Source organism: Triticum dicoccoides, chromosome 6B, assembly GCF_002162155.2.
Source record: "Triticum dicoccoides isolate Atlit2015 ecotype Zavitan chromosome 6B, WEW_v2.0, whole genome shotgun sequence".
NCBI classification, from domain to species: Eukaryota; Viridiplantae; Streptophyta; class Magnoliopsida; order Poales; family Poaceae; genus Triticum; species Triticum dicoccoides.
The window spans coordinates 527724560-527740352 of record NC_041391.1 but is presented as its reverse complement, the minus strand read 5'-3'; the positions used below and the strand labels follow the sequence as shown (position 1 = coordinate 527740352).

The 15793-nt window shown below is 44.4% G+C and overlaps 2 protein-coding genes across 2 annotated transcripts in view; one reads left to right on the top strand and one right to left on the bottom strand.

The window, feature by feature from the left end:
* The first annotated feature begins 10930 nt into the window (after positions 1-10930).
* Positions 10931-12773, top strand: LOC119320064. The gene is made up of 3 exons (XM_037594202.1): positions 10931-11140; positions 11882-12064; positions 12345-12773. The coding sequence occupies exons 1-3, from the start codon at positions 11078-11080 to the stop codon at positions 12570-12572; spliced, it is 474 nt and encodes a 157-aa protein (XP_037450099.1). The 5' UTR covers positions 10931-11077; the 3' UTR covers positions 12573-12773.
* Positions 12774-13131: 358 nt separating this feature from the next.
* The window catches only part of LOC119321244 (ATPase family AAA domain-containing protein 3-B-like), a gene marked incomplete at its 5' end in the record, with an annotated part of 5468 nt that continues 2806 nt past the window's right edge, over positions 13132-15793 (bottom strand). Inside the window, 4 exons of the mRNA XM_037595015.1 lie at positions 13132-14001; positions 14297-14445; positions 14537-14873; positions 15559-15649. Coding sequence (XP_037450912.1) covers positions 13503-14001; positions 14297-14445; positions 14537-14873; positions 15559-15649 — 1076 coding nt within the window. The remainder of the gene's footprint in view (positions 14002-14296; positions 14446-14536; positions 14874-15558; positions 15650-15793) is intronic.

The following is a 15793-nucleotide window of genomic DNA, read 5'->3' as shown; positions in this document are numbered from 1 at the left end:
TCCCGCCACGACGCTCTGCTTGAACTGCACCAACTGACAGCTCCAAGATTCAATTTAAATATGTATCCGATTTATGACTTAGAGTCATACGGATCAGTGTTGAAGCTATCATCTATGTAACCATTTACGGCGAGCTCTTCGTCACCTCCATAAACAAGAAACATATTCTTGGTCCTTTTCAGGTACTTCAGGATGTTCTTGACCGCTGTCCAGCGATCCACTCCTGAATTACTTTGTTACCTCCCTGCCAAACTTATGGCAAGGCACACATCAGGTCTGGTAAACAGCATATCATACATGATAGAACCTATGGCTGAGGCATAGGGAATGACTTTCATTTTCTCTCTATCTTCTATAGTGGTCAGGCTTTGAGTCTGACTCAATTCCATACCTTGTAACACAGGCAAGAACCCTTTCTTTGACTGATCCATTTTGAACTTCTTCAATACTTTGTTAAGGTATGTGCTTTGTGGAAGTCCTATTAAGCGTCTCGATCTATCCCTATAAATCTTGATGCGCAATATATAAGGAGTTTCACCGAGGTCTTTCATTGATTTTTTTTATTCAAGTATCCTTTTATGCTATCCAGAAATTCTATTCATTTCCAATCAACAATATGTCATCCACATATAATAACAGAAAGGCTACAGAGCTCCCACCCACTTTCTTGTAAATAAAGGCTTCAACGTAAGTCTATATAAAACCATATGACCTCATCAAAGCGTATATTCCAACTCTGAGATGCTTGCACCAGTCCATAGATGGATCGTTGGAGCCTGCACACTTTGTTTGCACCTTTAGGATCGATAAAACCTTCTGGTTGCATCATATACAACTCTTCTTTAAAGAAATCCATTAAGGAATGCAGTTTTGACGTCCATTTGCCAGATTTCATAATTATTAAATACAGCAATTGCTAACATGATTCAGATAGACTTAAGCATCACTTCTGGTGAGAAAGTCTCATCATAGTCAACTCCTTGAACTTGTCGAAAACCTTTCGTGACAAGTCGAGCTTTGTAGATAGTGACATTACCATCAACGTTTGTCTTCTTATTGAAGATCCATTTATTCTCAATGGCTTGCCGATCATCGGGCAATCCACCAAAGTCCATACTTTGTTCTCATACATGGATCCTATCTCAGATTTCATGGCCTCAAGCCATTTATCGGAATCTGGGCTCATCATAGCTTCTTCATAGTTCGTAGGTTCGCCATGGTCTAATAACATAACTTCCAGGACAGGATTGCCGTACCACTCTGGTGCGGAACGTGCTCTGGTCGACCTATGAGGTCCAATAGTAACTTGATCCGAAGTTTCATGATCATCATCATTATCTTCCTCTCCAATTGGTGTAGGCATCACAGGAACGGTTTTCTCTGATGTGCTACTTTCCAATTTGACAGAAGGTACAATTACCTCATCAAGTTATACTTTCCTCACACTCACTTCTTTCGAGAGAAACTCCTTCTCTAGAAAGGACCCATTCTTTGCAACAAAGATCTTGCCTTCGGGTCTGTGGTAGAAGGTGTACCAATAGTTTCCTTAGGGTATCCTATGAAGACGCACTTCTTCAATTTGGGTTCGAGCTTATCAGGCCGAAGCCTTTTGACACAAGTGTCGCATCCCAAACTTTAAGAAACGACAGCTTAGGTTTCTTGCCAAACCATGGTTCATACGGTGTCATTCAACAGATTTAGACAGTGCCCTATTTAACGTGAGTGCGGTTATCTCTAAAGCATAACCCTAAAACGATAGTGGTAAATCGGTAAGAGACATCATAGAACGCACCATATCTAATAAAGTACGATTACGACATTCGGACACACCATTATGTTGTGTGGGATTCCAGGTGGCGTGAGTTCTGAAACAATTCCACATTGTTTCAAATGAAGTCCAAACTCGTAACTCAAATATTCACCTCCACAATCATATCGTAGAAACTTTATTTTCTTGTTACGATGATTCTCTACTTCACTCTAAAATTCTTTGAACTTTTCAAATGTTTCATATTTGTGTTTCATTAAGTAGATATACCCATATCTACTCAAATTATTTGTAAAGGTTAGAAAATAATGATACCCATCGCATGCCTCAACACTCATCGGACCGCATACATCATTATGTATTATTTCCAATAAGTCATTAGCTCGCTCCACTGTTCCGGAGAACGGAGTTTTAGTCATCTTGCCCATAAGGCATGGTTCGCAAGTATCAAATGATTCATAATCAAGTGATTCCAAAAGTCCATCCGATGGAGTTTCTTCATGCGCTTCACACCAATATGACCTAAATGGCAGTGCCACAAGTATGTTGCACTATCATTATCAACTTTGCATCTTTTGGCATCAATATTATGAATATGTGTATCACTACGATCGAGATTCAACAAGAATAGAGCATTCATCAAGGGTGCATGACCATAAATATTACTCATATAAATAGAACAACCATTATTCTCCGATTTAAATGAATAGCCGTCTCATAATAAACAAGATCCAAATATAATGTTCATGCTCAATGCTGGCACCAAATAACAATTATTGAGGTCTAAAACTAATCCCGAAGGTAGATGTAGAGGTAGCGTGCCGACGGCGATCATATCGACCTTGGAACCATTCCCAATGTGCATCATCACCTCGTCCTTAGCCAATCTTCATTTATTCCGCAGCTCCTGTTTCGAGTTACAAAAATGAGCAACCGAACCAGTATCAAAAACCCAGGCGCTACTATGAGCATTACTAAGGTACACATCAATAACATGTATATCAAATATACCTTTGTTCACTTTGCCATCCTTCTTATCCGCCAAGTATTTGGGGCAGTTCCGCTTCTAGTGACCATTCCTTTGCAGTAGAAGCACTCAGTTTCAGGCTTCGGTCCAGCTTTGGGCTTCTTCACGGGAGCGGCAACTTTCTTGCCATTATTGTTGATGTTCCCTTTCTTTCCCTTGCCCTTTTTCTTGAAACTAGTGGTCTTGTTAACCATCAACACTTGATGCTCTTTCTTGATTTCTACCTCCGCGGCTTTAAGCATTGCGAAGAGCTCAGGAATCATTTTCATCATCCCTTGCATATTATAGTTCATCATGAAGCCTTTGTAGCTTGGTGGCAGTGACTGGAGAACTCTGTCAAAAACACTCTCAACTGGAAGATCAGTCCCCAGATGAGTCAAGTGGTTATGATAGCCAGTGTTCACTGACAGAACTGTTCTCCTCCATCTTGTAGATATAGAACTTGTTGGAGACTTCATATCTCTCAACCCGGGCATTAGCTTGAAATATCAACTTCAGCTCTTGGAACATCTCATATGCTCTGTGACATTCAAAACATCTTTGAAGTCCCGGTTCTAAGTCGTAAAGCATGGCACACTGAACTATTGAGTAGTCATTAGATCGAGCCTGCCAGATGTTCATAACATCTGCAGTAGCTCCTACAGCAGGTCTATCACCTAGCAGTGCATCAGTGACATAATTATTCTATCCAGGAATGAGGATAATCCTCAAGTTACAGACCCAGTCCGTGTAGTTGCTACCATCATCTTTCAACTTAGCTTTCTCTAGGAATGCATCAAAATTCAGGGGAACGGTAGCACTGGCCATTGATCTACAACATAGATATGCAAAAACTATTAAGACAAAGTTCATGATAAATTAAGTTCAATTGATCAAATTACTAATGAACTCCCAGTTAAATAAACATCCCTAGCTATCTAAGTGATACATGATCTAAATCAAGTAACCAATGTCCGATCATCATGTGAGATGGGGTAGTCATCAATGGTGAACATCTCTATGTTGATCATATCTATTATATGGATCACGTTCAACCTTTTGGTCTCCAGTGTTCTGAGACCATGTCTGTACATGCTAGGCTCATCAAGTTTAACCCAAGTATTTTGCATGTGCAAAACTGTCTTACACCCGTTGTATGTGAGCATAGAGTCTATCACACCCAATCATCACGAGGTGCTTCAAAACGATGAACTTTGGTAACGGTGCATACTCAGGGAGAACACTTTTATCTTGAAATTTAGTGAAGGGATCATCTTATAATGCTAACGCCGTTCTAAGCAAAATAAGATGCATAAAGGATAAACATCACATGCAATCAAAATATGAGACATGATATGGCCATCATCATCTTGTGCTTTTAATCTCCATCTCCAAAGCATCATCACGATCTCCATTGTCACCGGCTCGACACCTTGTTCTCCATCGTTGTGTCGGGGTCGTCCCGCCAACTATTGCTAACGCATAGCAATAAAGTAAGCAATTACATGGTGCTTGCATTTCATACAATAATTAAGAGACAACCCTAAGGCTCCTGCCAGTTGTTGATTTTACAAAACATGATCATCTCATACATCAACATATATCACATCATATCTTGACCATATCATATCACAACATGCCCTGCAAAAACAAGTTAGATGTCCTCTACTTTGTTGTTGCAAGTTTTACGTGGCAGCTACGGGCTTCTAGCAAGAACCGTACTTAACTACGCAAAACCACAACGGTGATTATCAAGTTTGATGTTTTAACCTTCTTCAAGGACCAGCCATAGTTAGATTCAATTCAACTAAAGTAGGAGAAACAGACACCCGCCAGCCACCTTTATGCAAAACAAGTTGCATGTCAGTCGGTGGAACCAGTCTCATGTGCATGGACATGTAAGGTTAGTCCGGTCTGCTTCATCCCAGAATACCGCCGAATCAAAATAAGACGTTGGTGGTAAGTAGTATGACTATCACCGCCCACAACTCTTTGTGTTCTACTCGTGCATATCATCTACGCATAGACCTGGCTCGGATGCCACTTTTGGGGAATGTGGCATGGAAAACAAAAAAAATTCTACGCACACGCAAGATCTATCCATGGAGATGTAAAGCAACGAGAGGGGAGAGTGTGTCTACGTACCCTCGTAGACCCTAAGCGGAAGCATTTATTAACACAGTTGATGTAGTCGAACTTCTTCGCGATCCAACTGATCAAGTACTGAATGTACGACACCTCCGTGTTCAGCACACGTTCAGCTCAGTGACGTCCTCACCTTCTTGATCCAGCAAGACGGGCGAAGTAGTAGATGAGTTCCGGCAACATGACGGCATGGTGACGGTGGCGGTGATGCTATCTCCACAGGGCTTCACCTAAGCACTCTGAAAATATGACCGAGGGACGAAACTATGGAGAGGGGCGCCGCACACGGCTAAGAGATTGTCGTGGTCTTGTGTGGCGCCCCTCCCTCATATATATAGGTGAGGGGGAGAGGGGAGGTAGCCAGGAGGCGCCCCAATGGTGGCCGAATCCCCTTTGGGCTCCTGCCCTTGGTCGCCCCCCCCCCTTTCCTTGTTTGTGCGCGGGAGGAAGGCAAGGGGAGGTGGCGCCCCCCATTCCTTTCTCTCATGAGGAGGGAAAGGTAGGAGGGGCCAACCCTCCCCCTTTCCATCCCCTAGGGCCGGAAGCCAGGGAGAGGGGCGCACTAGCCCCTTGTGGGTTGGTGTGTTCCCCCCTTTGGCCCATTAAGCCCATATAGCCTCCCGGGGCTTCCCGGAACCCCTTCCGGTGATCTGGTGATTACCCGGTACCTCCCGAGACTCTTCCGGTGTCCAAACATCATCGTCCTATGTATCAATCTTTACCTCCGGACCATTTCGGAGCTCCTCGTCATGTCCGCGATCTCATCTAGGACTCCTAATAACATTCGGTCACCAAATTATATAACTCATATAACACTATATCGTCAGCGAACGTTAAGTGTGCGGACCCTACAGGTTCAAGAACTATGTAGACATGGCCAAGACACCTCCCCGGTCAATAACCAATAGCGGAACCTAGATGCCCATATTGGTTCCTACATATTCTACGAAGATCTTCATCTGTCGAACCTTATGACAACATACATAATTCCCTTTGTCTGTAGGTATGTTACTTGCCCGAGATTCGGTCGCTGGTATCTTCATACCTAGTTCAATCTCATTACCGGCAAGTCTCTTTACTCGTCCCTTAATACACCATCTCATAACTAACTCCTTAGTCACTTTGCTTGCAAGCTTCTTGTGATGTGTATTACCAAGAGGGCCCAGAGATACCTCTCTGATACACAAAGTGACAAATCCTAATCTCGATCCATGCCAACTCAACAAACACCTTCGGATATACCTGTAGAGCATCTTTATGATCATCAAGTTATGTTGCAACGTTTGATAGCACACAAGGTATGTATTCCTCCGGTATCCGGGAGTTGCATGATCTCATAGTTGAAGGAATATATATTTCACATTAAGAAAGCAATATCAATAAAGTGAACGATTATATGCTAAACTAACGGATCGGTCTTGTCCATCACATCATTCTCCTAATGATGTGATCCCGTTATCAAGTAACAACACATGTCTATGGTTAGGAAACCTTAACCATCTTTGATTAACGAGCTAGTCTAGTAGAGGCCTACTAGGGACACGATATTTGTTTATGTATCCACACATGTATTTAAGTTTCCAATCAATACAATTCTAGCATGAATAATAAACCTTTATCATGAATAAGGAAATATAAAATAACAACTTTATTATTGCCTCTAGGGCATATTTCCTTCAAGTTAACAACATTAGACACATCTAGTGTCGAAGCAGGATGGCTTCGAGATCTTTTGATGGACTTGCCATTGGTTGAGAAGCCAGTTTTGGCTATCCTTATGAACTGTGACAATCAGACCATTATTGTCACAGTAAAGAGTTCAAAGGACAACATGAAGCCCAACAAACACATAAGAGTGAGATTAAAAGCTGTCAGAAAATTAAGAAACTCCGGAGTGATAGCGTTGGATTATATCCAAATTGCTAAGAATCTGGCAGATCCCTTTACTAAAGGGCTATCGAGTGTTGTGATAGATAATGCATTGAGGGAGATGGGTATGAGACCCATGTGAGTTTCCATGGTGGTAAGCCAACCTATGTGATCATAGGTCCCATGAAGTAGGACCTGGGAAAACAAGCCAGTGGTGAACTAAGGAGAGTAACTATACTAACCCACTCCGTTGAAGATGCAATACTCTCGAAAATTGTATGGTTGGTTGATTACTGTCTTAATGTGTTCCAAAGCTTATCCAAGTAAGATTCTATCCTACATAGCGATCTTTCGAGGAACACACATACATGAGCCCGACTGCGGGTCATAGTCTATGAGATTGGGGTGATCGCTAGCAAGCTCATTAATAGGCCAGGAGTGTGACTAATATGCTCCACCCGAGGGGTCAGCCTTCGGTAGTCTAGTACTAGTAAGACATGGGGTAAACTTCTTTACGCCAAACTGACAATTCAAGGCATAGTCCATTGTTCCGTTGTGAAGGAGTGTTGCTACTTTCTCTAGGTGAAGCTCAACCTTAACAGGTCTCCATTGAAATACTGCTATATCAAAACAGTGTTTGGAACAAAGGACAATATGGGCCTCTGAGATCTGGTGAGGCATTGTTGAAATATTAGGGTGGGCCTAGGGCCCATCTAACAATTTTAGAAAAATCTTTAAGGGCACATGTGGGTTAAATGACAATGGATGTGATGGGAAGTTTAGTTTCATACCGCTAGTTGGAGAGGAGTTTGACCTCCTTATAAGGGATTCTCTTCCACATGTTATTGGAGCTTGAGAAGAGAAGTGGTTCTCGCGTGCTCCTCATCCGCTGCCCGCCTCGCCACACCTCGTCACCACGTGCCACTGGTTGTAGGAATGAGCCGAGCTGAGCTCACACCTATGTGCTTATTTTTGCCGGTCAGGAACGGAGAGTCTTTGACAGGTGGACCACAATCTGAGACGTCGTCTCAGATCGTGGGTTGTTACCGACTCGAATGTGGGTCCAGCCATGTCTCTCCACCCTGACGCACCTATATATGTGAGGCGTCGCCAAACCCTAGCCATCACATGAAACAGATCACATCTCTGCCTCCACGCCCACTGTCGTTCCATTGTTGCTGCTGCTGCGGCTGGTGATCTCATCCCGTTCACCGCGTACACGATTGACGGGAGAACAGGCCTATGAAACCCCGCCTCTCCGGATCCTGTACAGGAGAGGGGCAATTAGGTTTTTGGGGAACGTCTCCTACGTGACTGCTTGCCGCCGTTCGTCCACGTCTGCTGCATCATCTACGTCTGCATCGTCTTCATCGTCACCATGTCCACCGACACCGAGAGAGTTGCCGCCGAGAAACTTGAAGCCGACAAGAAGGCTGCCGAGGACGCCGTTGCTGCCACCGTCGTGACTTCTGCCTGGACTACTGGAGGGTATAACTCGTTTATCAGCTCATGTTTATTTCTGTGTTAGATGTACTAGCATTATGCGTAGATGTGTCTGCTGTTTGCGTAGTACGTGCTTATCTAGATCGTAAACAGTATGTCTTTAATTCTGTCAATGCCATGTTCATGATTATTTCCTAGATTAAATTAATAAATAAAAAACTGCCTATTTACTCAACACAAACTTGGTAAACCTAAACATTGGTTCTGGTTCTGGCGCCTTACTTCTGCGCAAAACCGTTAGAAAATCTTAGGCCCCTTTCTTGAAATCAGATGGATGAGTTTTAGTTTTTATCAAAGGTATTTATTAGGTTGGTTGTGGTGGGGAGTATCATATCCTAGTATCATACATATGAGGCTGGTTGTAATGAGGAGTATCATATATTAATATCATGCATATGATACTAGTATATGATACTACCTCCGTAATGCATAGTATCATAAGTCGACACTGTTACCTTGAGCCTCTCTGTCGTGCCCACACCTCTGCTGACCCGCCCGGGGCGCCAATGCTGGGAGCCCAGATGAAAAATCTCCGTTGTTCATCCGCGCTCATCTTCCTCAAGTGACCGTGGAGTGCCAGAGATGTGGAGCCCTTGATGTGAGATGGGGAGATTTTGTGAGGACATCACTGTGTCCCGCCGGTGCCCTCCAACGCCCATCGTGCTACGAACGAGCATACCCAGGTACCTGGATCCAAAAAGAAGGGGATGCCGATGGAGACTGTGCGACGGTGACGTAGCAGGGGAGGCCATGGCACGTGGAGATGAGGATTGGGGCATCATGGGGCGTGTGAAGAGGTGGCTGGTGTCGGTGTCAAAACCGGCGGATCTCGGGTAGGGGTCCTGATCTGTGCGTCTAAGGCTAATGGTAACAGGAGGCAAGGGACGCGATGTTTTACCCAGGTTCGGGCCCTCTTGATGGAGGTAAAATCCTACTTCCTGCTCTATTGATATTGATGATATGAGTGTTACAAGAGTTGATCTACCACGAGGTCGTAGAGGCTAAACCCTAGAAGCTAGCCTATAATGATTATGATTCTGTCTCTAAGGACTAAACCCTCCGGTTTATATAGATACCGGAGAGGGCTAGGGTTTACATGAAATCGGTTACAAAGAAGGAAATATAATGTTCGGATCGCCAAGCTTGTCTTCCACGCAAAGGAGAGTCCCATCCAGACACGGGACGAAGTCTTGAGTCTTGTATCTTCACGGTCCAATAGTCCGGCCAAAGTATATAGTCCGGCTGTCCGGATACCCCCTAATCCAGGACTCCCTCAGTAGCCCATGAACCAGGCTTCAATGACGATGAGTCCGGCGCGCAGTTCTGTCTTCGGCATTGCAAGGCGGGTTCCATCTCCGAATACTCCAAAGTAATTATCGAACACTTAAACCGTGTCCGGGTCTGCAAGATGATCTTCACATACCACCATAGAAAGAATGATATTTCACAAATGTAATCTGCTGACAACTTTAGGCAACGTGACATGACACTACGGTCGGGTCATTATTCGAACCTTTTTCCCACAACCAACCATAGCGCATATTGCGAGGCGGTTTCCTCGGCACGTCTTGTCAAAGCAGAGATCATGTCCCCTTATCACGGGATTCCCATCAATACGGGTATGGGTAACCCAACCGCGCCATCAATCGTGGCGCTTGGGAAATAAGCGATTCTCAATGGGAAAGTGGGGAGGCGCACCGTTCTCGTCGCCTCTATAAAGGGATAAGGATTCCTCATTTCCACCCACGCCTTCTTCCTTCTTTGCTTATCCATTCTTGCCTCCTCGAGCTCCAGCGCCCTAGTCCACGCCTTCTCCGCACAGCCAAACATGTCCAGAGCAGGAGGCAAATGGGTGGCCTCCACCGTGAAGGAGGAGCATATTGCGAAGCTCCGGGCGGCCGGATACTTGGCCGCAGACATCGCGCACCGGCTACCGGACGCAGGGCAGATCATTCCAACTCCGGGACCCCACGAGAGGGTCGTGTCCCTTGCCTCCTGCTACCATTAGCCTTAGACGCACAGATCGGGACCCCCTACCCGAGATCCGCCGGTTTTGACACCGACAGCTGGGAAGGCCACAATGCAAGGCATTGGTGGAACCAGTGGATGGCGGCGTTAATGGTTATGTCAGGCGGGATCTGAGCGATCCGAGTAAGGAGGGAAACGAGAGGAGGCAGGGGTCGCTACGTGCGTTTGTTTCCTTCGAAATGGTTTTTTTCGTTGGTTCTTCTGTTGCATTGTGTGTGTTGTCTGCAATTCAGTTTCGTTTGGTCGGGGAAAAACCGGGGAGGAGGCTAATGATGTGTAGTGGGACGATGGGCGGACGAAGGAGAGGGCGGAACATGGTGCAACGGCAGGAAAAGGAACCTTACCTGTTTTTTAGATAGTAGAGATTAGTACAAAGTTAAAACACTTATTCTGGACGAAGGCATTACTAGTTAGGATAGTCCCATTACGAGTATTTGGGTTCTTTGATTTGATATACTATGTCTAATTAATTACTCCTAACGATGTATAAAAGTTTACAGAGAGAGAGTATTAATTAGTGAAGTCTGATTGTTTACTCAAAATAAATAGATAGAGAGGAACGAGATACCCCACTTTCCCAATATCACCAATCCGTCACATTCGTGTGTGTTGTAGCGATTTAGGCCAGATGGGGAAAAAAGGAGGGAGATAAAGCCACTCCGACAGGTCAATCACTCGATCGATCAGCGCTCCCCTGCACAAGAAAACCAGTTTTCCGAAGCTTCGAGACAGGGCGGTTGGCGGCAGCCGCGGGGACGATGGTCGGAATCTTCTCCAGGTTCTCTTCCGGCGCCGGCCACCGCCGCGCCAAGAGTGCCGTCGTGAGCTCCCCCTTCTCCTGCTTTCTTGTCTCCTATCTATCATGCCCGTCCGTACTCTATTCCTACTTGCTCCCTAGTTTACTTGCCCAGAGGAGAGATCTGTCTGTAGATACGATATGTAAAGGCTACGTTGTTTTAGCTCTACGGGGTCCTGGAAGTTTTAGATTTGAGCTATTTCGATTGATCTCATATTCGTCTCATGATGAGTGGATGGTGCGGTCTCCAACACACGGTAGCTCCTCCCCTTTCCTCATCCTGTTCTTCAAATTAGGATTCTTTTAGGGAGGATTTCTGCTTTAGCTGATTTTGTTTGGTACGGTTCAAGAATCAAGATAGAGTCGAACCTACTATATGCTTGCTGCGCTTGTTTACATGGATCAATCAGAACCGATCTCAGGTTTGGATTTCACAATCTCAGCATGAATCCCTGATGTGAGCAGTATAGGAGAAGAGTAGGAATTCGAGAACATCATAGCATAACATTCTTCAGAAAAAAAGGAGTATTCTTTGCTATATTGGGGAAAGTTTGATCTTTTTAGGTTAATATCCTAAATGCAATCCAACCTTTTTAGGTTAGTATCCTAAATTTTTTATTACTCAGTTAGTTTTCTTGATTGATTTTGTAAATCCAAGAGCAGTTGTTACCTCTTGACTGTCTTGCCCAACTGCTCTAGTGAGTTAACAGTTTTGGGAACTGAAATTGTTGGTACTAATTTGGGGAATTTCGCTCTGATGGTGCAGGAGGTTGTGGAGACATTGGCGCCCAACATGGAGACTGGGGAGTCTGACCCGGCAGCCGATCCTGGAGATAGCCCTCACGGCATTGAGGTCGGCATCGAGTTCAAGCCGGTGGAGCACCCTGTGGAGCCTGTCAACCTTGACCAACCAGTGAAATGCCCGCTTCCTGAGCCATCTATACTGCATGTAAGCCATGCTGTGCCTTGTTTTTGAATGATGGCATGTTTGTATTGTGTTACGCATGTAGTCCACTACAAGTAGCAAGAACCACGAGAGAATATGATATCACTACCACAAAGACAAACATGGTAGCGAACTTGTGTAGCAGAAATGCAGCTGCGATGACAATGCCGGCTTTTATATATACTTGAAAGTTTGAATTTTCCTCTACATATATATATTTCCAGCACCAGATAGTACAAGCATATTGGTCCCCTTACTGGCTTTACTCGTTGATTGTTGCTAGGATGGAAGGATATGGCAAGAGAGGATGTCTACAGCGGGCGGGAGGCCGAGGACAGACCTGCCGGTCGTGAAGGAAGGGTCGCAGCTCGAGCCCGACAGCAGCACCACAAGGTCGAGGTCTGCGGTCCGGAGGCGCGCCATACTGCCCTCCGTGAGCGCCCCTGAGCATAACATCCTGGCGCTGCTTGACGAGTGCGACGTGCCTGAGAGCCAGCGTCCTGCTGAATGAGCCTGGATACCGTCTCGACTGTATCTGTACATTGCTGTATCTTCAATCACCGCCGTCGCTACGAGCTGAATACAGCCGTGTTAAACTCCGGTTGCAACTATAGCAACATGCTTTTGTGTGGGTTGTTTCTATATATATGTACACACTTTATATACGAGTGAAAAGAAATCTGCAGGTGCATCGTCAAATTTACTTGTTGAAGATGAAATTGGGTTGCCTGGATTCATTTTGAGCAGCACTGCTGCTATTAGTAATTTACTAATTTAGTTCTCCGTTGTTTGGACATTAATTTTTGAAGAATATGCTTTGCGGAACACAGAAACCTTCTATAAACGCTGCATACAATACGATGTTACTAAAATGCCCTATGATGTTTAAAGGAGGGGAGAATCGGCTGTGTGCATCGCCATGATGCAAAAGCCAGGATCTTCCCCTTCACGAAAAAAAAAAGAGAAAAAAAGATTTTGCTGATACAAATATGCCCCTACGTTTAATTTCGTAAGGGGCGGCTCTAAATATTGGTCGAGTTTCTCGACAGGTACAAAGAGCCCAATCAAAGTTACAGCGACTGTCGATGACTATATTATTAGTAAATCAAATCATACCACCAAAGGCTAGTATATGCGGACAAATAGAACAGAAAAATGCCGAGCTTGTTGAAGTGAAGTGCATCATGTTCACGTTGTTGATACTCCCTCCATTCGGAATTAGTTGTCGCAGAAATGAATGTATCTAGATGTATTTTAGTTCTAAATACATCCATTTCTGAGACAAGTAATTCAGAACGGAGGGAGTACATGTAAGCCTCCAAAATTCCGCCCGGGTGTCAGGATATAGCAAAGCAAAAAGAATCAGCGAAGACGAGGCAGGTGAATCACCGGCCCCCGTCCAGGCACTCTCTCCCGAACTGAACATTGTAGCAATCTACTCCTAGGCATGACCAGCTATCTTTCGCCTCTGCTGGTGCTCGGCGACCTTGTAATCTACAACCTCGCGGAACAGGCCCGGGGTCAGCTCGCACTCCGTGCTCCCGTACACAGCGGCCTGCACGCTCGCCATCAGCTTCGCTATCTCTCTTCCGGAGAAGCCGTCGGTCTTGGCGGCAGCCTCCTGGATTAACTCGTCGGTGACCCCCTTCACCGCTATCTGCTGAGGCTGGCGGCGGAAGAAGCTGAACAAGCCCTTTCGCTTTTCGCCAGCCTTCACTATGTACTTGTCAAGGTATAGTTTGAGAAGCTTGGACCTCTCTTCTTCCCCAGGCAGGGGGAATTCGAGAACCTCATCGATACGGTCAGCAACAGCGGAGTCAAGGTCACCAGGCCTGTTGGTTGCTAGTGCAAGCACAATGTCCTTGGACTGGTCACCTGTCCGGAAAAGGAGAGCATTCAAAGCACTCCTTTGAGCTTCGCTCATGTATGTCTTGTTCCGTCTGCAGAATTAAAGAAATGTCAAACACTGCAGTTGGGTAAAGGCAAAATATATTACCAACAAGAAGTACAGGACTTGAGAGCAGCAATATCTCAGTGGTATCGGACATAGGAAGAAGCAACATGACAATTATAGAGCATAGAAATAGCCACCACATTGCTACCCCTTCTACTGCTGATGTTTAGCAATTACACGACAATTTCAAATACTTTTTGAAATATCAAATGCTGCAAAATCACATGATATCACAGAATCTAGTTAACAAACAGTAGTCTGAAGATTTGACTATCACTTACTCGCACAGGAAAGCGTCAGCTTCGTCAATGAAGAGGAGTAAACCTCTATTAGATTTCTTTGCCCAGTCAAATAACTGATGAATCTTGGTGACTGCTTGCGATCCTAATGGTGCAACATCTCCACCAGTCATCAGTGCATAATCTAGTCCCTGTAAGTGGTTATAATGTTAGTGAACTAATGGTTATAATATTTCAAATTATTGCATTAGTGCTCACAGGGAATTGGCTTGTGTAACTTACAGATTCGCGAGCTAGTTCTCTTGCTGCCATTGTTTTCCCTGTGCCAGGAGGCCCATAGAAAAGCATATTCCTAAAGGGGGCTTGGTGAAGCTTCGTGTTTGCGGTGGCATTAGCTAGTTGGTTCACTCTCTTCTGAAGAGATGGATTTAGAATAACATCACCAAAACCTTTCCCATCCTTCCCCAGATTGCTCCCATTTTTCAGTTTGCTAGTCACAGCACTCATAGCACGTGAAGGGACACCAGACCAAGGATACTTCCCTCGTGATGACTCTCTGATCAGTGATGGCTGACCCAGAATACGGTCAACATAACCCCAGACTACTCTTGCACCTTCCCTGGAGGCAAATGCGTTAATTGTATAAGAGCATCACATGCACAAATGAAAAATGCAAGTATAACTACAAAATGTCATTTGTGTTGTTGGGGCTAAAGAAAGCAAGATTTGATTCAGCAATAAAGGATAAGAAGGTCAAGAACTATGTTTATTTTGACACAAAACAGTCTTCACCAGAAGGGCCAAGGCAAATGAAATGAAGAATAGTGGATTGATGGTAGATGAGCAATCAGTATTCAGTAATACTGCTTTATAATTGTTTACAAGAATCCAACGAAATATAATAGCTTCCAGTATTATTGTGGCACAAAATGGTCTCATAGATTCACAATGTGAGTCATTTGTCTTCAATGTACGCAACTAGGTTGCCTCACATAAATTATCTCGTGATGAATCTAGTAATATCAATTTGATGTCATGGATGACAGTCATTCCTTCTTTACAGATGGTCAAACCTAGAAATGACTGAATTAGTAAAAATTCTAAAAGGACTTACATTGTGAATTACAGAGTACATTTTAGAAGTTGCAACTTGCAATCAAGTGGATGCACAATAGCAGTTTCAAGCAATTAATTCCTTAGTTTACAAGGTCAAGATACACTTGGAGCATACCTTTCAATTTATGGTCATTTACCAATCGCTATGTCTGAAGTTCAAACATAGAGAGTGCAATTATGAATTTTACCTTGTTGTGTAAATCCCAGCTGCAAGTGCAGTTGCGCCTCCAACTGCTACTACTAGCTTATTCTGATCAGTTAATATCGTCCGGAGACCACCTAAAATGACAAAAGAAAAATGTCAGACCAGAATTTCCTATAGCACTGCAGATATATCATGATGTGAGCATACTATAACACAGTTCGCCTCACCACCATGTTGGACATCACAGACGGACACAGAACCAATGAATGTGGGGTGAG

What these genes read in the sequence shown, in the direction of transcription:
- LOC119320064 (XM_037594202.1), top strand. Translation starts at nt 11,078, where the DNA reads ATGGTCGGAATCTTCTCCAGGTTCTCTTCCGGCGCCGGCCACCGCCGC. An exon ending in GCCGCGCCAAGAGTGCCGTC is followed by an intron (nt 11,141 to 11,881) that starts GTGAGCTCCCCC and finishes CTGATGGTGCAG; the next exon opens with GAGGTTGTGGAGACATTGGC. An exon ending in CTGAGCCATCTATACTGCAT is followed by an intron (nt 12,065 to 12,344) that starts GTAAGCCATGCT and finishes GATTGTTGCTAG; the next exon opens with GATGGAAGGATATGGCAAGA.